The following is a 22,148-nucleotide window of genomic DNA, read 5'->3' as shown; positions in this document are numbered from 1 at the left end:
AAATCAGTTTGCCTTCACACACACCCACATATCCTAACATAGCCTCCCAAAACACACACACACAAAGTCTCTCTAACTTCTAGAAAAACCAATCCAATCATTTTGATCACTAGCTCTAACCAGTATAGCTCTAGCTGCTACCTAGCTTTGCGCTACCTGGCTCGATTCTACCTAGCATGGTGCCACCTAGATCGGCGCGGCCTAGCTTGATGCTAGCTCACCTCCATGCTTAGCCCCAGCTGTTGTATGTTACTTATGCCTCAACAGAGGACGTATTGTGTTGTCTTTCCAGCCAATAAGATCCATTCACAGAGGGAAAAGCCCTGTCCCTTCCAATCCTGCGTCCTAACCCTATAAACACAACCACATATTCACGCTCCTTCTCACCATTCCTAACCTCCTCTCCTTTCCAATTTGCCTATCCTCCTCTGCTGTATTAATGTTTAAAAAAAAAAGTCCTAAATTCAGATTTGAAGATCTACAGATTGATGGATTGAGTGATTTAAAGTATGCGATGGGAGGATTCATTAGCCCTCTACGCGTGTATCTTAAGACGAGCACGTGGTAAGCAGAAGGCCACGGTCACCTATTTAATCAAATCACAAGACGCCCCTCAGCCTCGTCTGAATTCATGTGACCTATTGGTGGAGAATTCAAATGAGGACGGTTGCTCACGCTACTGATAGGTGCACATGCTAACTCGATCAAGGTGCTACTAGGCAACCGAGCAAACCGGACAAGAGTGGTGCCTGTAAACACTCACGCGTTTGACGTGAAATGCATCTAAAATGCTTACTGACTGCATCAAAGATCGATTGAAGACAAACACACAAAGGAAGACATTCTGCCAGTCTACCAGTTCAAGACATTCTATTTGACTTTAGTAAAGTCCAATGCTCTTTTTCTGTGTTGGTACTTTGGCCTTTCGTTGCCCTTGCCATGGCGAAGAATGGAGGGTGTTGCTGTAACCATGGTGATGCATGTAGACTGTAGCTTTGGTATTCCTATGATGGGTGTCCATGATATTTCAAATGAAGTTAGTTTATATATATATGTTTATTAATGTTTATTCAACCTCTTTGAGGTTTCATAATAAAAAATATAAACAATAGTCTTTTATTTGTTGCCTCATTAAAGGAATCATACATTTAAAAAGTCACACAAACAGAACACACATGCACACAAAGCGTTCATGGAAACACACACACACACACACACACACACACACACACACACACACACACACACACACACACACACACAAACAGTGAGGCACATAATGGCTGGAGGCCTGTTGGCACATTTAGACACATGAAAAATGAACAGTATGATTGTCCTAACCTTAAACCACACACACACACACACACACACACACACACACACACACACACACACACACACACACACACACACACACACACACACACACACACACACACACACACACACACACACACATACACACACACACACCAAAAACCAAAAACCAAAGATTCAGGGCTTCCAAACTCTCTGAGTCACTAAACCCAGGGTGAAGACTTTATTTATTGTGACGAGAAGAAAAATAAATTTGCTTCTCTTTCCAAAGGGGGAAGCAGTGTGGCAGGATGTTCTGCCAGGAGCGACCAGCAGACTAGGACACAAACAAACACAAACAGAAACACACACATGCCATGTACATAGCATGGAGAAGGGACACCAGGGCCTGACTGGAGTAACATGGGCTGTGAGACGGAGATCTGAAGGCATGCTGTCACCCCTGGAGGAGACAGCAGAACCGCGTGAGGGTCGGCCAGAGGATGGAGACACAAAAACACTAAAGGCTAAATAGTTGGCATGCTAGTAGGAAGTAGCAATATACTAGTCGTAGGAACAGATGTAGCTCAATGAACTATGTACTATCGCGCTTGATAGTAGGATTATTTTGTTGCGTTTTGATGTAAGTAAGTATAAATAAAACAATGAGTCGTGTGATGAGATGTCAGCACAGTATAGAATAATATGATTCTATTGGTTTATGATTGGTATGACCGAATAATAATGCTAATAAATTCTATTGGACTATTGAAACTCCTCATTCATCACGTAAAGACCCCTTTGAAATGCCAATCATCCTCCCCCCCACACACACACACACACACACACACACACACACACAAAAACAAGTGTGCGTCCTAGCATAGCATTTTCAAGAAAGCTCTTACATTATGTTGTGTGCAGAGACGATATTATGCCATTACTTAGTGGTTATCTCGTTTAACGTTGTGCTGCGTTTTCCTAAGCTGTGTCATGCATTGTTATGTTGTCCGACGAAGGCCTTTAGAGACATTTTAACAAAGTTATAAAGTACCTCCATTGTTTGCTGAGATTAGAGTTGGAGTTAAACACACACTTGCAAGCTCACACGCATACTCATACTCAAAAACACTCAGACACACACTCACACACAAATACACATAGACCCACACATATTCACACCAACACACCATGTATTCAGACACACACGCACACTCACCCACAGACACACACACACACACACACACACACACACACACACGTATGGAAGCTCTTACAGGGATGGGAGCTGGGGACCAAAGGTTATCAGGCTGCGGAGATCCAGTGAATTGATCCATCAATGTCATCTCAAAGAGTGTTTGTGTGTGGCTTATTGTGCGTGTGGATTGTGAATTACTTTTTTCGTCCCCACCCACACTCCCGAATAAACACACAAACACACACACACACACACACACACACACACACAACCACAGGCACACACATAAACAATCATTGACTACTAAATGTGCACTTAATGACCTTGTTCACTCTACCAAAATCTTTTTTACCATCCCCCCTACCATCCAACACACACACATGCACACACAAACACACACACCCATCCGCCCAACATTACAGATAAGAGTGTTTGGTTTGGTAGGAAATGGGGATCCTTGACAAGGTTCTGTGCTGCCCCATGAAAACTAAAACTTAGAGTTGTACTTCAGGTTAAACTTCATGGAACCAAATATTCCTAAACTTTGTCCTACTTCTCTCCTAACAAGGGTTAAGTGTGCTCCGAAGACCATAGTACACCTCCTTTTTCCTTCTCCTCCTCCTCTCCTCCACCTCCTTCCATCCTTCTCTTCTCCCCTGACCACCCCTCTTAATGTGAGTGGCAGTCAGACAATTAAATAAAAAAAATGATGAATTCATAACGAGTATTAAGTTGGAGACCATATATGTTACCATAGAGCCATAGATGGTGAAACCATTACTAAATGGTATGAATATGCTATTAACTAGACTATGTAAATATGCTTTTTATGAGTACTTAAAGAGTTGAAGTGTGTAGACTTCTGGAGCTCAACATGACAATTGAAACATTCTCTCTCTCTCTTTTTCTTCAAGGAACATACAATCACTCCTTGTTCTGACGGAAAAGGAAACATTTACGTGGTGGGAACGTGTGTGTGCGCGTGTGTGTGTGTGTGTGTGTGTGTGTGTGTGTGTGTGTGTGTGTGTGTGTGTGTGTGTGTGTGTGTGTGTGTGTGTGTGTGTGTGTGGAAAGCCCAGGTCATAACCAAGGTCGGCTTTTAGTAGATGATTCCCTATGGAGACGAATGCACATACACAGACGCACACACTGACACACACACACACACACACACACACACACACACACACACATCCCTATTCCCTGCACCCTAAAATGTTGAGAGAGAAAGAGAGAAATCCACCACAAGTCTCCCAGCCAGGGTAGCCACGAGAGTGCACCACAGTGCGCAGAGGAATGTTTGTGTGTGTGTGTGTGTGTGTGTGTGTGTGTGTGTGTGTGTGTGTGTGTGTGTGTGTGTGTGTGTGTGTGTGTGTGTGTGTGTGTGTGTGTGTGTGTGTGTGTGTGTGTGTGTGTGTGTGTGTGTGTGTGCGCGCGCGTGTGTGTGTGTGTGTGTTACATTCTTTGGTTTGGTTACAGTGAAATAAACTATAAACATTCAGACACAGGAAGACACACACACAGACACGTGTATATCTGTGTATAAAATACACATATTGGAACACTTCAGAACACATCACAACACTGAGTCGTTTATGATCAACAGAGATGGGAATAACCTGGGAATATACAGTGGGGCAAAAAAGTATTTAGTCAGCCTCCAATTGTGCAAGTTCTCCCACTTAAAAAGATGAGAGAGGCCTGTAATTTTCACCATAGGTATACCTCAGCTATGAGAGACAAAATGAAAAAAAAAATCTAGAAAATCACATTGTCTGATTTTTAAAGAATTTATTTGCAAATTATGGTGGAAAATAAGTATTTGGTCACCTACAAACCAGCAAGATTTCTGGCTGTCACAGACCTGTAACTTCTTCTTTAAGAGGCTCCTCTGTCCTCCACTTGTTACCTGTATTAATGGCACCTGTTTGAACTCCTTATCAGTATAAAAGACACCTGTCCACAACCTCAAACAGTCACACTCCAAACTCCACTATGACCAAGACCAAAGAGCTGTCAAAGGACACCAGAAACACAATTGTAGACCTGCACCAGGCTGGGAAGTCTGAATCTGCAATAGGTAAGCAGCTTGGTGTGAAGAAATCAACTGTGGGAGCAATTATTAGGAAATGGAATACATACAAGACCACTGATAATCTCCCTCGATCTGGGGCTCCACGCAAGATCTCACCCTGTGGGGTCAAAATGATCACAAGAACGGTGAACAAAAATCCCAGAACCACACGGGGGGACCTAGTGAATGACCTCCAGAGAGCTGGGACCAAAGTAACAAAGGCTACCATCACTAACACACTACGCCGCCAGGGACTCAAATCCTACAGTGCCAGACGTGTCCCCCTGCTAAAGCCAGTGCATGTCAGGGCCCGTTTGAAGTTTGCTAGAGAGCATTTGGATGATCCAGAACAGGATTGGGAGAATGTCATATGGTCAGATGAAACCAAAATAGAATTTTGGTAAAAACTCAACTCGTCGTGTTTGGAGGAGAAAGAATGCTGAGTTGCATCCAAAGAACACCATACCTACAGTGAAGCATGGGGGTGGAAACATCATGCTTTGGGGTTGTTTTTCTGCCAAGGGACCAGGACGTCTGATCCGTATGACGGAAAGAATGAATGGGGCCATGTATCGTGAGATTTTGAGTGAAAACCTCCTTCCATCAGCAAGGGCACTGAAGATGAAATGTGGCTGGGTCTTTCAGCATGACAATGACCCCAAACACACCGCCCGGGCAACGAAGGAGTGGCTTCGTAAGAAGCATTTCAAGGTCCTGGAGTGGCCTAGCCAGTCTCCAGATCTCAACCCCATAGAAAATCTTTGGAGGGAGTTGAAAGTCTGTGTGGCCCAAAAACATCACTGCTCTAGAGGAGATCTGCATGGAGGAATGGGCCAAAATACCAGCAGCAGTGTGTGAAAACCTTGTAAAGACTTACAGAAAACGTTTGACCTCTGTCATTGCCGACAAAGGGCATGTAACAAAGTATTGAGATGACCTTTTGTTATTGACCAAATACTTATTTTCCACCATAATTTGCAAATAAATTCTTTAAAAATCAGACAATATGATTTTCTAGATTTTTTTTTTCATTTTGTCTCTCATAGCTGAGGTATACCTATGGTGAAAATTACAGGCCTCTCTCATCTTTTTAAGTGGGAGAACTTGCACAATTGGAGGCTGACTAAATACTTTTTTGCCCCACTGTATAGGGAATATAAAGGGAGATATTCTGGAAATCAAGGTCCCATGGTCTCTACCGGAAGGGCTGTAACTTCGCCACTATCGACTACTTGTCTTCATCTCTGGTTTTTAACATGGGAAAAACCAGAGAACATAATATTCTGGGAATAAAACCCTGAATAATCAAGGAATAATATGGGAATGATTAGGGATTATATCCAAGAATAATTTCTGAATAATTCACGAATAGTCAAGATTTCTACTTTATAAATGTGGAAATCCAACATTAATAACCATGTGTATAATATAAGAATAGGCTTTTATTCGATTTGAGAGAGACGGGGGGAGTCTAATTGTTTGTAAATGAAAGGACGTGTTTGTGTGTGTGTGTGTGTGTGTGTGTGTGTGGGGGGGGGGGGGGGGGGGGGGGCAAGGTCTAACATAACAGATGAAGACAAGTAGTCGATACTGGCGAAGTTACAGCCCTTCCGGTAGAGACCATGGGACCTATGAGATCGAAAAATATGAATGGGTTTCAATGGAGAGAAAGTAATTATTTTCTGGTCCCAGTCTTTATATGCCCTGGATTACACATATGTTGTTTGTGGATTTAAATGATAATTTTTCATGCAAAGAAAACTAAACATTTTAGTGAAGAAGTTTGATAATGTTAGGTTTTGTGTGAGGCCGCTTTGTGAACTACAGCTCTTCGCTGCTCTCGACGCGAATGATATACGTCACCACCCGCACTTGGAACTCCGATACAGACATGGCGAAATCTCTGCTCCACTTCACCGTTTTTTTCCAAGGGGAAGATAAAAGCATCGAAAAAGGTGAAATCAATTATAAGTCGGGGCATGTGGAGAGTTTCAGTTATGCCGATGTCTGTCGATTGTCCGTCTTGTCCACGCCAGTCGCAGGGAGCGTGACGTCACATACGAGACGTGTAGTCTTTCTCGTTGTGTTTTCTCTACAGCCTTTAACTGAACAATTGCACAATAAACTGTCAAACTCTTGACATGAAAAATTATAATTTAAATCCACAAACAACATATGTGTAATCCAGGGCATATAAAGACTGGGACCAGAAAAATATTGGAGAGTATATGGAGAGAAAATTACTTTCTCTCCATTGAAACCCATTCATATTTTTCGATCTCATAGGTCCCATGGGCTCTGCCGGATGGGACGTGACTTCGCCACTCTATAGAAACAACGATGCAATTGAGGCTAACACACACACACACACACACACACACACACACACACACACACACACACACACGCACACACTCCTCTGCAGGGGGCAGACAATAACAACACAACAATAACAACAATTTAAGCACGCAGCCTCAGGTAGCACATTCCTAACACCAACACAGTCATTCTCTCTCTCGCTCTCTCTCTCTCTCTCTCTCTCTCTCTCTCTATATATATATTTTTCTTTCTCTCCCTCTCTATCTCTCTGTCTGTGTGTCCATCATTCTCATAAAACATCTGTTTTCGGTTAGTCTGTACAGTAAGGGCTGGGCAATCACACACATAAACACACACAGAAGCACAAAAACACACACACATGGATCCCAAACACACATACGGACACACACACACTAATGCATATGAACACACACACAAACAAACGTTCACACACACGAACACACATGCAGACACACACACACACACACACACACACATACACACCCACAAACAATCGTACACACACACACGCGCCTCTGTGTATCAAGGACATGTGGTGGAACACCTTGGAGCACATGTTTTAACATTCTGGAGGAATCCTGAGATTCCTACTGTTAATATGGAGGGAAAGGGGGGAGGAGAGAGAGGGAGGGGGGCAGAGAGATGGCGGGAGAGCAGGACAACGGGTGAAAGAGGGATAGAGACAAAGAGAGGAAATTCTAGAATTCTAGTCGTGTGTGTGCATCAAACACGAGTCTACAGCTGAATGATAAAATCTGTCTTGACTTTCTCTGCTGAGAAACTTCCAAGTCCACCAGGATCGAGTGGGTTCAACGCGCAAGATGGTATCGTGTTGCAGCATCTAAAGCATGTGTACCAACGACACACCAACCACACACAAAATAACTCAACATGATAACACAAATACACAAATAACACACAACAAAAAGCAAACACCATCACCTAACAACATTGATTTATGGTGATCTTGTGTGTCTGCATGTTTTAAACGTACTGCATTCTTTATTTTGTTATTTAATAACGGAGTACTCTATAACTAATGTGCTTTTTTATATGCTCATCCTGTTAAAGTACCTAAAAACGGCTAAACTGTGACCCATTGACAGACTGACCTGTTTGTTAGCTACCTTTAGTGGGCCAGAGGCAACAGAGGGAGTATACGGCTTTAATTGCTACAGCTAATTGCTATGGCTAATTGACGTATACACTAAACTATGAAGTGGGGAATGTGCTGGAATCGGTTTACTCTAGGTGACTTGATGAATTCTTCAATGTTTGATAGAAAAGCTTTATAAACAGAGAACAATAAGGACTTATATTCATGTTGCGCACTCGCACACACACAAACACACACACACACACACACACACACACACACACACACACACACACATTCACACACACACACCGTGTTGTGATTGGTTATGGTGCTGGTGGAATGTTGACCAAACGGCTCAGACCCTCTTTCGTCTCCAACATGCACCCTTCCCCCACCACCCCCACCCACTCACACACACACACACACACACACACACAACATGTGCATGCACATACAAATGCACAGGTGTGCGTGCGTGCGTGTGTGTGTGTGTGTGTGTGTGTCTGTGCGTGTGTGTGTGTTTGTGTGTGTGTGACCTAGCCACTGACTGGACACCAAACCCACTCAAGAGCATGACTTGATTTTTATCTCCACAGTCACACAGTTACTTCACCCTGAGGCCGAGAGTGAGAGAAAGAGAGAGAGAGGGAGAAAGAGAGAGAGGCAGTGAGACCAGCAAAGAGCGAGAGAGCGACAGGGAAAGAGACAGGGAGAGATTTAGAAAGACCAAGAGCTAGAGAGAGAGAATATAGAGAGACAGAGCTAGAGAGAGAGAGCTAGAGAGAGAGAGAGAGAGAGAGAGAGAGAGAGAGAGGTGAAGAGAGAGAGGTGGAGAGCAAGTGAGATAGAGAGAGGGCGTGAGAAAGACAGAGAGAGCGGGTCAGACAGTTTGTATTTCCACATACCGGACTACGGGACGTTTTCCCCACTTCTTCCGTGAATTTGCATTTGACTGGACAACACTCACACCAATGCTACCAGTTACCACTAGACCTGCTAGGAGAGAGAGGAGAGCAGAGCTGCTGATGAGGGAGATGGAGAGAGAGAGAGAGAGAGAGAGAGAGAGAGAGAGAAAGAGGGAGATGGAGAGAGAGAGAAAGAGGGAGAGGGAGAGAGAAAGAGAGAGAGAGAGGGAGATGGAGATGGAGAGAGAGGGATAGTTTGAAAGAGTTTAAAAAAGAGAGAACATAGAGAGAGAATGAGATGTGGTCCACGGGAGAGATGTTTCAGTGGTGGATGAACAGTCATGAGATTCTGGATCTCCTGACCTCTACCACTTCTGTTCTTTCAGACCCACAGGCACACACAGCTCTCCTAATAGATAAACAAACCAATGGGGAATTACATAATGGCACCAAAATGTTATTAGCTCACCCCTGCTGCAATGGAGTGATGGGGAACAAGCCAATCTGTCACACACACACACACACCCCCCTCCGTGACACACACACAAACACACATTAGGACCACCCGAGCCAGCTCGCCAGACACACACACAAACACACACACACACACACACACACACACACACACACACACACACACACACACACACACAGTGCTGAATGCCTCATTACAATCCAGGAAGTACAACTGAGAAGGGGGCAGACTAACTGTAATACTGTAGTATTACTGAGTACTAATACTCCATCTCACCACGGGTACACCCAGAACACAGTATGTCTTAGTTCGGCTGAGAACAACTTCTTCTTCCTGTGTCTAACTTCCAGTACTGTGTACTCAGGGATCATCATACACCAGCCAGTCCCAAACCACAACGGTTGGGGTAAACGTCATCCTGGTCGTCCCACTATAGTTCCACACCGTGAGAAAGGGAGCAACGCAGGAAACGCCTGCCGCCCCCCTGTCTTATCTTCAAGACCGGGCCGGAGATGGACTTAAACCTGGGTCGAATCTAAACAGAGGGGGGAATGCCTTGTACTGCACCGCTCCCTCCTCCAACTCACACACATACAAAGAGTAGTTTATCAAAGGTACGCACTTTCATGACAGGGCAATGAAACAGATCACAAGTTCAACACAGCTTAGGGAAAAGGTAAAAAATGTGCCTCACTCTACTGATGTTATGCATATTTGTCAGTGGAACCACATCAACGTGTGGAACAGACCACATTAACTGTGATCTGCCGCCCGGGCCGTCGTGGGGCATGACAGATGACAAACGAGCCGATTCGATCGGATCCCGATGTTCCCTCTGGTTTAATCACTTCACTGACTGGCATACCAGACAGTGATAGCGTTCAGACAGATACAGATTCGTCTGCACAATCGATGATATCCAGGGGTCGCCCACACGGTTCAAACTGCTCTGAAAGTGTGGCCAGTCCGATCCGAGCCCAGACAACATCGATTGTGCAGACCTGCGGTCAAAAGGCTGACCAGACAAAGTTATTGTCCGAAACCAAACGGATCATCCGAATCAAATCCGTGTGCCTCGTGACACACTACTGCTCTGTAAAGTAGTGTAAACCGGGTTCACACTGCTCTGAAACCGGTGAGAACCCAGCCCCCCCAAAAAAACACGCTAAGTTAGGTCAGTTAGGCTGGAGGAGTGTTTGAATGAAAGGTTCAAATCACAGGCAAGATAAACGGCCAGTCTTACGAGCAGTCATAAACTAGTAAACCGGGAGACATCCCCAGAATGTAGGCCCGACATACCATCACAGAAGTGACTAAACCGCTGACCAAGCGGTGGTGTTGTGGCGTCCAGACTTACTTTGGTGATGATGAGCGGCTCGCCGTGCTCCAGCCCTCCCTTCAGCGTGAAGCCCCACGGAGCGCCGCCGCTCAGCTGGACCTGGATGTGGTTGAAAGACACGAGTTGTTCCACCGTCTCCATTCTATCCCTTTCCCCCCGACCCGTTATTTTCTGCCTTTTTCCCGTTATTCTCCGGTTATTCAGTCGCCTTCAGTTCTGGAAATAGCGGCGCCGACTGCGTCCCCACCGTGGTCCGTCCGTCTCCATTGTAACAATGAACGGGACTGTGGAAGTATAGGGGGGGAGGCAGAAAACTTCTCCGGACTTGTTCCCCTTTCGCCACCAAAGGGGTATTTGGCACTCGAGTCGAACGTGGGGGCGTGATGGACGACGGGGCCGACCAATAGGGGAAAGGTGAGGCCGAGTCGTGTCCAATCAGCGTCGATGTAGGTAGGGTCTTGGGGGTGGCTCAACCGCTGTATTGTAGCGGCTTTCTCCGAGGCCGAAAGCGCCAACTTGAGTGAAATAATTGTCCCAGAGAGTGGCTGTTCTCTCTCGTTTGAAACATGACACCGGGCTACTCTGGTAGCTGACCTACTCCTGGACAAGCCGTTATCAATTCAATTCTGCTGCATTGGGGAAAACCTCAGATCAAGAAACCCTTCGGGGGGTTTAATGGAAATGCAAAACCAACTTTGCAATGCACCGCTTTTGTAAGGTCCTCTATATCCCGGAGTCATTCCATGCAATGTAAAATCACTATGTGGTTTTCGAATTCTACGATATCATCATGTATTGTCAAGTTATCATCCTTTATGTTGCAAGATGGGTTCGTATAAAATGACTTTAATGTTGTATTGCATATATATTTATCTTCTGACTTAATAGGTCTTCAAATGTTTGTTGAGGTTTGCAATGTATCTATGTTATCACTTTCAGCCAGACCAACATAAATGTCAGGGTCAACTGTCCTCGGAATTGTATATTATTTGTGTCTAAACTAGTTCAGCCCTGTTGCAGTACTTTATTTCGAAAAAAGGCCTATTGTGTGTTTCATTCCTCGCAATGATATGTCTCTCTCTCTCTCTCTCTCTCTCTCTCTCTCTCTCTCTCTCTCTCTCTCTCTCTCTCTCTCTCTCTTTCTCACCAGACAATGATTGTGATTGTAGATAATCACTGTTGTGGAATGTCACCACATACACACACACACGCGCACACACACGTACATGTGCACGTGTGCACTTGTAGTGGTGCACCACCACCTCTGCAAATGTGCATGTGTTTGTGTTTGCATTTCAATATGTGTTTGTGTTTCAGAAAAGTTAGCATTGCAATTGAGAAAGAGAGAAGTGCGATATAAATAAATAAATAAATAAATAAAGAGAGAGAGAGTTGGGGGGGGGTAGAAAGAGTGAGAGACAGTAGATGGATAAGGGAAATGTCTGGGCATTGCGCTTTATCTACACAACATGGACACTTTATGTTTCGGTCAGATAAACATGGTTTCACTCATAAACATTCAACCAATCAAGAGGTCAGACATGGGTGACAGGGATGATACAAAAAAGTATATCCTATAAGGATGCGCAAAACATAGAACCTAAAATGACCTCTATTGATCTGCAATTTAAAATGTGTTGGGATTGCCCTTTCAAAATAAAGTCCATCACAAAGACTCACACAAGCCCATGTGACTCAAATCCAGGTGGAGGTAATCAAACAACTGTCAAAGTTTTCCGCATTGGTTAAAAAGTGTTGTGGAAAAATGTGTGCACATTTGTCTGTGCTTCTGTATTTTCATCAGTCAAACAGTGGAATGTTAGGATTGGGACGGATATTAAACACACACACACACACACACACACACACACACACACACACACACACACACACACAAACACCTAAGAACACGCACACACGCATGCCTCTGGGGTACAAGCTCATCACTCATTAGTAACTGATCTTCTGTTTAGTTTTAATAGTTGAGTTTAAAATCATTTTAGATGAGTCTTCCTTAATATATAATCTTAACCAATAGTTCACAGTACAATTGTTGACGAATAAACAAATATATAAACGTGACAAAAACAAAAAAAAGTTTTTTTTTAAGGATTAAAAAAGTGAAGGCGTACTGAAAAAAATGAAGATTACGCTAATATCCGCATGATTAACTAACCAATCAGCGACCACGTACACACGCCGTCGCGTTGTTCAGACCACGCGCTTCCTGTATTGGTTAATTGGAATCGCCATTCTCTCAGTTCAGGTTTGTTCAGGTAGTTGGTCAGGGCTCGTGATCCGACGAGCTGCTCGAATCACGCATAAGCTTCTGCAGACAGAGAATGGTAGACGGATATAGAGTTACAGGCGGAGGTTACAGCGAACATGACGGCCACCTGTGGCTCACCTACGCTCATCGGTACCTGTGCCCTCTCGTGTTTTGTCTTCTTAATGTGTTCCACGTTCACCGGAGTCGTAGCCGAGCCACGAGTGACCTCTCCCCTGCCTCAGCCCACGTCGAAGCAGAGAAGTCGTCGGAACCAGAGCCAGAATAGTAACGCTAGACACCAAAGTTCGTACCACCGCCCGCTGACCCCGGAGCAGAAGGCGGACCAGAACCTGCAGTTCATGCTGAGTCTGTACCGGAGCGCGGCCGAACCGGACGGCCGGCTCAAGCAGTACCGGAAGTTCGGCTCCAACACGGTTCGCTTGCTGAAGCCGTCGCTCTCTTCCCAGCACCACCTGACTACCTCGAGAGGTAAGACCATCCTGAAAAGTTTGAATGTACTGCGATGATTATCGTCACACTATTTTGATGGACATGTTCGCATGCTTTATTGTTTGTTTCATGTCATTTGATGAGTATCTTTGTTATGGATGGACTACGATGTAGGCCATTGTAGATCGGACGCCAATCTACAGTTGATTCATCCGGTCAGGTTTTGCCCATGGCACCTGCCGCGGCCCTTGTTGTGATTTGTAATTTAATCTTCACGCCGTCTCTGTTCTTCCTCTTCTTCCACGTCCACCGTCTCAGAGCACCACTACACCTTCACAGTAGAGTACAGCCTGGACTCCCTCCCACTGGAGCAGCTTATCCGAGCCTCCTTCCTCCACTTCCGCTCTTCCTCCTCCTCCTGGGGCCCCGGGGCCTCCCGCCTGCCCCCATGCAGGGCCCAGGTTGCCTCCCTGGGCGTGACGCACCACGGCAGCCGCCCTCCTCCAGGGGAGAGTGTCCCCCTCCAGCTCCATCACCAGTGGACCGAGACGGACGTCACGGCTCACGTCAGCCGGCACATCCTCCAGGGAACCGTCCAGACCAGCCTCGCCCTCATGGCCCAGTATCGGTGCACCGATCCTGGCTACGCCGACGGAGCAGGGGACTACTCCTCCTGGCGGAGCGAGGAGGCCTCCCCGTCGAGGAGAAGGATGATGTTGACGCGGCGGTGGAGGAGGTGGGGCCGCCCGACGGCGGGCGTGGCGGGCTACCACCTGGAGGCCCCGTCGCTCCTGCTGTACCTGGAGGAGCGGCGGGAGGGCCAGGACTGGATGAAGGAGCTGCTGGCGGGCAAGGGCGAGAGCGCTGCCCAGCTGTGGAGCCCGTGGAGCTACGCCTTCCACCGCCGGCGAGCTCCCCGCAGCACCGAGGAGCCTTCGGAGGAGTCCCTGCTGGGCGCCAGAGCCTTCTCCCCCGAGGCCCTCAAAGACGCCGCCGCCGCCGCCGCCGCCTCCTCCTCGTCCAACTCGTCGTCTCAGTGGTCGGGCGACACCTACGAGGCGGTGCCGGGCCGGCCCGACTACCGGCGCAAGACGAGCCTGCCGCGCAACCGCTGCCGGCTGCACTCGCTGCGGCTGTCCTTCGAGGCGCTGGGCCTGGGCCACTACTTCATCGCGCCGCCCGTGTACAACCCGCGCTACTGCCAGGGCGAGTGCCCGCGCGTGCTGCACTACGGCTACCACTCGACCAACCACGCCATCATCCAGAATGTGATGCGGGAGCTGGGCGTGAGCGAGGACGTGCCGGCGCCGTCCTGCGTGCCCTACAAGTACATGCCGATGAGCGTGCTGGTGCGCAACAAGAAGCGCGTGGAGTACCGCGAGCTGGAGGACATGATCGCCGAGTCGTGCATGTGTCGCTAGCCGGGGGGGAGGGCGGGTTGAGTGCACGTGCCTGGGCGGAGGTCGGGAGACGTGGAAGGACTTTGGACGGGTTTCACCGAAGAGGCCGGGGAAAGGATGGAGTGACGTCTTGGCGTGACGCCAGAGCAAAAACGGACACGAAGGAAGAGCGCATGCCGTGGCTGGTTCCTGAACACTGTGGTCGAAGAAGGGGATTGGCTCGCGCTATGGGTGGGCGTCTCAGCACTGTTGAAGAACCCTGAATGTAAATTGGGCCTGGTAAGAACTATGGGTCAGATGGTGTATATGAAAGGGCCCATACGTGTGTCGTGAGCTAGCACGAGGCTCCTGCCTGGCTTTCCATGTATTTTAACAATAACAACACGAGTTTGAATCCAACTGGTATGGTTTGCTCTGCTGCAATGCTAATGGGTAGCTAGCTAGAAGATGGCGGTACTTGCTTCAATGCACTTTAACAGTTAAAAATACTGGAAGAGATTTAAGAAATGTGTTTCGAGACCTTCCATAAACAAGTCTAAGCTGTCTTTGTTGATTCAATTGAACATTTAAAAACTTAAACATAAAAATAACAAAAATATGCAATCTTTATTTAGTGTTATTATTATTATTAAGAGGGTGTGTGCAATCTTTTTAAGATGGAGTAAAGTGTAAACATCAGTATTGATACAAACGTTCACCGAAGTAATTACTTACCACCTTGCTTTAATAGACTAAAGTGAGATATTTTAGATGGGTAAACCTCTTGAAGCATTAATGTTGTTTTTGGTGATATGTGTTTGTAGTATGGAGTCATATTAGAAACTGGCGTGTATTTGTGTAAGATCCGACCGCATCACCAAAATGGACGCTTTCTCCACGTCCTGCATTCTATTCCTGTCTTTCTTCCCTTTTTTTGTTAGCGTTTGATTTATTTATACATGTCATAAATAAACATGTATATATTATATACTTGTTAATGTTTTCTTTTCTTTCTTTTATACAAAGATAAATGCATGATTTCGTTTTATGTAGGAAAGACACGTTTCTGAGGTCGTGAGGCAAATCTGAAGTTTTTTGGGAAGAAATAATGGTTCCGAGTTTAATCTGCTGTGGACCCCATTTATCCGCAGGTTTTGCCCTCTTAATGCAGCAACACAGAAAGCTAGTAGTGTGTGTGTTCTGAGCAAAGGGAAAAAATGTAAAAAAAAAAAAAGAATCCAGGTAGATTATATTCCTCATGTATGCTGTGTTGTAAATCGTTATTTTTTTATTATGAAGAAACTGAATAATAATTAAATAAAGTATTTTCTTAACGTTGCTTACATTGTTTCTTGATTGTCCAGTGTTTAAGTGGTTGGTGCTGCATTGGCGGCTTTTGTTGTAGATCCACGTTTCGTCCCCAGGGGGCGGCATTGGCTCATGTTCTAAATCGGTACGGTCTACTCTGGCCGTTTTCTAGCGCATCGTGGGATGAATTAAAATATGACTGTTTAATATCCCGTGTTGTCTACTAAAGTTGGAGGGACAATTTTCTTAAATCTGTAATATCTTTGAGATCATGGCAGTTAAAGGGATACTTCACCGGTGGAGATATGAAGGTTATAGGAAGTAAATAATTTGATGTATTATAAAGGTGCAAAACAAATTGAAATCGGTTCCTCCTAGCCTGAGAATAGGCAGAAAGTCTCTCTGGCTCAAAAGAAAGAAATCCTCCAACTACCACAGTGCATTGCGCCCGCCTGTGCCCGTTTGGAGGGGGAAGGATGGCTGTTCAGCTGCAGCCGCAGCAGCCTCCTCTATTTGTGTCAATTCTTCCTGGCTGTGTTCTGGCTCGTACAAATAGCCCCGAATGTCCGAATCCAACAATAGATTTTCAAAATCCACTTTGGCTGTTTCACATTGCAAATTTGTTCTTGAGCTAAGAGGTTTAGAAACATGGCGGGCATTGTGTTTACATCTCGTACGCGAGCTCCCCCCTCATTCCTTATTGGTGGGCTCACAAATTTCTGGAACCAGTGGTTTGTATTCCTCTGCCCTTCTGACGTCAAACGCGTCATTTGACGCCATCTCAGGAGAAAATGAGATCAGGAAAGCTGGGCCAAGGGAAGACTGGGTTAGACTGAGGGAAAAAAAACTCTTTTTTTTAACATTACAATAGCGATTTTATAATGATAGAACGCCGGTTCTGAATCGGTGAAGTAACCCTTTAGATTCCTATTTAGTTTGTTTTAAAGAAAAATATTGCAGAAAAAGGGAACAACCTATATAATTGATGAATTGACGTATACAATTTTGTGAAAATTGTGTATTTTTCGTTGAATCATTGTCATATATAGGTAAGTTTGTCCTACATTAAAATGTAGAGTTTATCATGACAGCCCTATGACTACCTCTGCTGGAAACACCCTTCCCAGTGTGTGGGTCAATTATAGACCATTCCTTGCTATGGCTCCGGTCTTTAGTCTTGTGAACCAAGGTCATTGGCAAGGCCTACCCTGAATTATCGTTATCATTGATCAACTGAAATGGTGTGAAAGAAGAACCGATTGGTTTCTCTGATATTAATCCATAGCGTTCAATAGCACGTTCGCTCATGACTATACACATCGATGAAGCTGGAACCTTCCTCGGTATTACCATTAAAGATGATCCGTGCAGTTCAGACCTGATCGATGCGGGCAAGCTGACTCTGCGGTAAAAACTTGGTGTGTCTTTGTCAGGACTCTGAGAACCTTTGACCGGTGCGCCATTGAGAGCATACTCTCAGGCTTTGGACGGCCCGGTTTAGCTGCTGATCGCAAAGCCCTCCGGAGGGTGGGGAACGAAAGCAAAGCGTACCATGGGCTACCTTCTCCCCTCTGATCAAGGCATCTACCCCACACGATGCCTTATGAGAGCACAGAGTAAATCAAGACTTCAGCCAACCAGGCTATGGGTGCCGTTGTCTGGTAAATGCTCCCGGAGCATTCTAGCACAGACTATCTCACAAACTCCCTCAGGAACTTTCAGCAACACTTAAAGTGTTGACCAAAGTGGTCAAATGAACAATCATGCTATGCTCACTTGGAAATGCAACATCCGCGTTACTCACTATAAATTCACTCGTTCATTTGCACATCTCAATTTTGCATTTATAATATTTTATTCTTTAGTGTTACTCCCCATTTGTCGGTAACACCCAGGATACATATGCTGTTATATATTATATTTACATTCTATGGAATGTGGCTAATGCAGCTATTTCTATTGTGTATACCTCCTTTGACCTTTATTTGTTTGATATCTCCTTTTATGTATTTGTTGCTTGCCATGATGTCACAAGTTATACAGTGCATATGATTCAAACACCTGTGTGTGTGTGTGTGTGTGTGTGTGTGTGTGTGTGTGTGTGTGTGTGTGTGTGTGTGTGTGTGTGTGTGTGTGTGTGTGTGTGCGTGCGTGGGAGATTAAATACATATTTATTTTTTGTGTTCACGTAAAATATTGATTATTTTGTCTTGTGCAGTTTGCTCAGTACCTGCTGTACTTGCCACATCAATGCTGTATGCGTCTGTGTCCATGCATGTATGTATGTACATGTCTATTGGTAACTTCATTGCTATGCACAAGTTGTGCATGAAATTGCTTACACTTCTATGTCTTTCTCTTTAATTGTCTGTCAGTCTCTTTAACTGTCCGTCTGTATGTCTCTGTCTGGCTCTATAACTATCGGTCTGTCTGTCTGTCTCTATAATTATCTATCTGTCCATCTATCTTTTTGTTTCTATAACAATCTGTCTGTCCATCTAGCTGTCTGTCTATCTGTCTGTCTCTGTAACTATATGTCTATCTGTCTGTCTCTAAAACCATCTGTCTGGCATCCATCTCTGCATTTCTTCCAGTCTGTCTTGTTTTAAAAAAGCATGCTGTTTTTTAAATACAAGTCATATTGGAGCCGGTAAGGGATAGGGGGCTCTAGAATGCCTACATGTAGACTGTAGATAATGGGATTCAAACCCACAACCCTTGAGCTAGGAGTCAAACACTTCATCAAACACTGAAAAGAACAACTAACTAGACTATTGCATATCAGGTTGTTTCAAAGGCATCTTGATAAAAAGTAAAACAATTAAATAAATGTAAAAATAAATAAGATTCAGAGTTTATTTTGTTACTATTCAGGATATTAGGGCTGGACTAAATGTGGAAAGATGTCATTGGGTCAATTGGAATAGCATTTTTCGTGCTTACTTCCTACTGCTTGAGTCAATCAGATCCCAACTGCGCTATCATTGGTTGAAATGTTATTCCCAGCCCTCTGAGACATGGGGATTAAACTGAGAATATTTCTAAATCTTAGATCATCAATCTAGGTAAAACATAGACTTCGCCACAAGTAATATGATAATTCATATTTATCAAGGATAAAGAATAATGAAATGTCAACAGAGTGGTTGTAATATACATATAATGTAATGTAAAAAAACTTTAAGTAGATATTTATGCTTTTCAAATAAACAATTGGCTTGAGGATATATATATATATATATATATATATATATATATATATATATATATATATATATATATATTCAACTTTATTAACCCCGGTTTCCATTTGTCTACACATACAATACACAGTACACTGATAGTCCACAGTACATTGATAATTTGATTTCTCAAAGTCAAAGTCAAAGATTTCACATAAAAAAAAGGTGCACAAAACTAATGAGCGACTTCCCCGATGTCCATGAGTGGCCCAGGTGCATGCTTGGAACAGAGAGATCTCATCTGATCTTGAGTATTTAGAAACGTGACTATAAGTTGTGCAAAAAAGTTTTTGCACTCAGAGGCAAAACAATAATAAACGTATCAAGAAGTTAAAATTTCTGGTTAACAATGAGAGTTTGGCTAACCTGACGTAGACAGGATTGTTGACAAAACTTAAATCTTTGGTAAGCTGACAAGGAAGGAAATTGAGAACGACATTTGATTCAAACTACAAACAAAAAGTAAAGTTGGTGCATTTTTGTATCAAAATAAATAGAAACGCTGGACAATTGGAAGTGCGCATGTCAGTTGGTTGCTATTTCATTACGTTTTACACAGAGAATGAGTCTGTGTTTCCATTCACTAAATAAAAAACAAGGAAGATAAAATGTACGAACCACAAGCACCAACACATTCACAGAGACGTGTCAAGGTGGTCACACACAAGGGTTTGATAAAGGTAACCTTTGCTCCATTTGTGGACTCTCGCTCTGTCTGTCTGTCTCTCTCTCTCCCTCTCTCTCTCTCTCTCCCCTTCTCTCTCTCCTGGCCTTTTTACCCCTCACCTCTTTAGTTAGCCCTGCTAGTTTGCGTTTATCAACCTCAAACCAAGGAGGCACTGATTTGAAGCTGAACTCTGACCTCTACCCCCTCCCCCCACCCCCTCCCAGATACACACAAATAACGGATCAGGCTTTATAACGTTTCAAACATCAGGGTTTTCTGATGTTATAAGGGTTCCAAAGTGGCAGAGAGATCAATTTCCGCTTGCTTTGGGTAACTAAGTTACTAACGAACTACCAAGGAAATGGCTTTTAATTCAAATGCTAAATGTCCCCTTCCATGAAAATATTGTGTTCTTATTAATATTTTTCACACACGAGCGGACGATATCGTTAACGGAAATAGGTTCTCATAATATTATTAGTTTTATAGAACACAAAACCTATTGTGTCCTAACCAATCTAGCTAACCCTGATTACAGGAATGTCATTCGTGCCATGATGGCACTTTGACCTAGTTATGGAAGAGACCAGTTCAAGGCTTCAAAATTAGGCACAGTGGAGAAATTCTCCCTCTCTAATCTCGTGTCCGACCGGCGCCAATCAGTATCCCCAATTCCTTGTTTTCAACCAATCATCACAGTTTAGAATTTCTAATCGGCCAATCAGATAAATCCTGTGCTAATAGATAGTACCTTATCATAGAAAATCAACATAATAATCACTAATCTTCAAGTATTTGCATACGGGGTCTGAGGCTACGAGCCACGTATATGCTGGTTATGGAATAGAGAAATCTGAGAAGGTCTTGGTTGGAAGCTTTATAAAGAGCAGATTATGGCTTGATGTTAGGTCACTTTGAGACCATTCCTTAGTACTTTGCTGGTTCCGACAAAGCCCGATGGGTGGTTGAGCAGTGACCGGCCCTGTGGAGAGAAAGAGGAAAACACATGTGAATAAACATAAGAATTATAGGTACAAGTATATCTACAGGCGTAGGCGTAGCTACAGGTAAAGTAACAGGTAGTATATCTACACGCGTAGCTACAGATATAACAGGTAGTATATCTACAGGCGTGGCTACAGGTAAAGTAACAGGTAGAAGATCTACAGGCATCGCTACAGGTAAAGTAACAGGTGGTATATCTACATGCGTAGCTACAAGTAAAGTAACAGTGTATCTACAGGCATGGCTACAGCCAGGTATAACAGGTAGTATATCTACAGGTGTGGCTACACGTATAACAGATAGTATATCTACAGGCGTAGCTACAGGTAAAATAACAGTATATCTACAGGCGTGGCTACAGGTAAAGAAACAGGTAGAATATCTACACGCGTAGTTACAGGTATAACAGGTAGTATATCTACAGGCATAGTTACAGGTATAAGAGGTAGTATATCTACAGGCGTAGCTACAGGTCAAGTAACAAATAGTATATCTACAGGTGTGGCTACTGATAAAGTAACAGTATATTTACAGGCGTAGCTACAGGTAAAGTAACAGTATATTTACAGGCATAGCTACAGGTAAAGTAACAGTATATCTACAGGCGTAGCTACAGGTAAAGTAACAGTATATCTACAGGCGTAGCTACAGGTAAAGTAACAGTATATTTACAGGCGTGGCTACAGGTATAACAGGTAGTATAGTGTACCTGCAGAGTCCCGTGGAGCACTCGTAGTTGCTATGGCAGTAGGCCCCCAGGGGCTTGCTGTTCATCAGCCTCCAGAGGGGCGTCATACGGGCCACCCTTCGCAGGACAGGAGCCCGTTCCACCCCCAGGTCCCCGGGACCATCGTCAGGTCCAGGAGAGGTTGACACCGCACGGTGGAACGGACAGGATACCACCTGCCACATAGAAACAGTTCAAGAAACATTAGCATGCACATCCGTAGCACAGCGATAGTATTCAAATGCAGGCAGCAAAAAAGTTTTCACCAAAGAGCGCACACAGATACACACACACACACACACACACACACACACACACACACACACACACACACACACACACACACACAAAAGACAGATAAAAACACGCACACAA

At 44.5% G+C, this 22,148-nt stretch overlaps 2 protein-coding genes across 2 annotated transcripts in view; one reads left to right on the top strand and one right to left on the bottom strand.

Annotated features, from left to right (window-relative positions):
• shroom4 (shroom family member 4) overlaps positions 1–10,961 on the bottom strand; it is a 45,313-nt gene extending 34,352 nt beyond the window's left edge. Inside the window, exon 1 of the mRNA XM_079758120.1 lies at positions 10,745–10,961. Coding sequence (XP_079614246.1) covers positions 10,745–10,867 — 123 coding nt within the window. The 5' untranslated portion in view covers positions 10,868–10,961. The remainder of the gene's footprint in view (positions 1–10,744) is intronic.
• A 2,150-nt stretch (positions 10,962–13,111) lies between these two features.
• Positions 13,112–14,866, top strand: bmp15 (bone morphogenetic protein 15; the record flags this gene model as incomplete). The annotated part of the gene is made up of 2 exons (XM_079758399.1): positions 13,112–13,484; positions 13,764–14,866. The coding sequence occupies 2 exons, from the start codon at positions 13,112–13,114 to the stop codon at positions 14,864–14,866; spliced, it is 1,476 nt and encodes a 491-aa protein (XP_079614525.1).
• Positions 14,867–22,148: the final 7,282 nt, after the last annotated feature.

This window comes from Pollachius pollachius (assembly GCF_949987615.1).
Source record: "Pollachius pollachius genome assembly, chromosome: 20".
In the NCBI taxonomy this organism is placed as follows: domain Eukaryota; kingdom Metazoa; phylum Chordata; class Actinopteri; order Gadiformes; family Gadidae; genus Pollachius; species Pollachius pollachius.
Note: the sequence above shows the minus strand (reverse complement) of the source record. Positions and strands in the feature narration are given on the sequence as shown.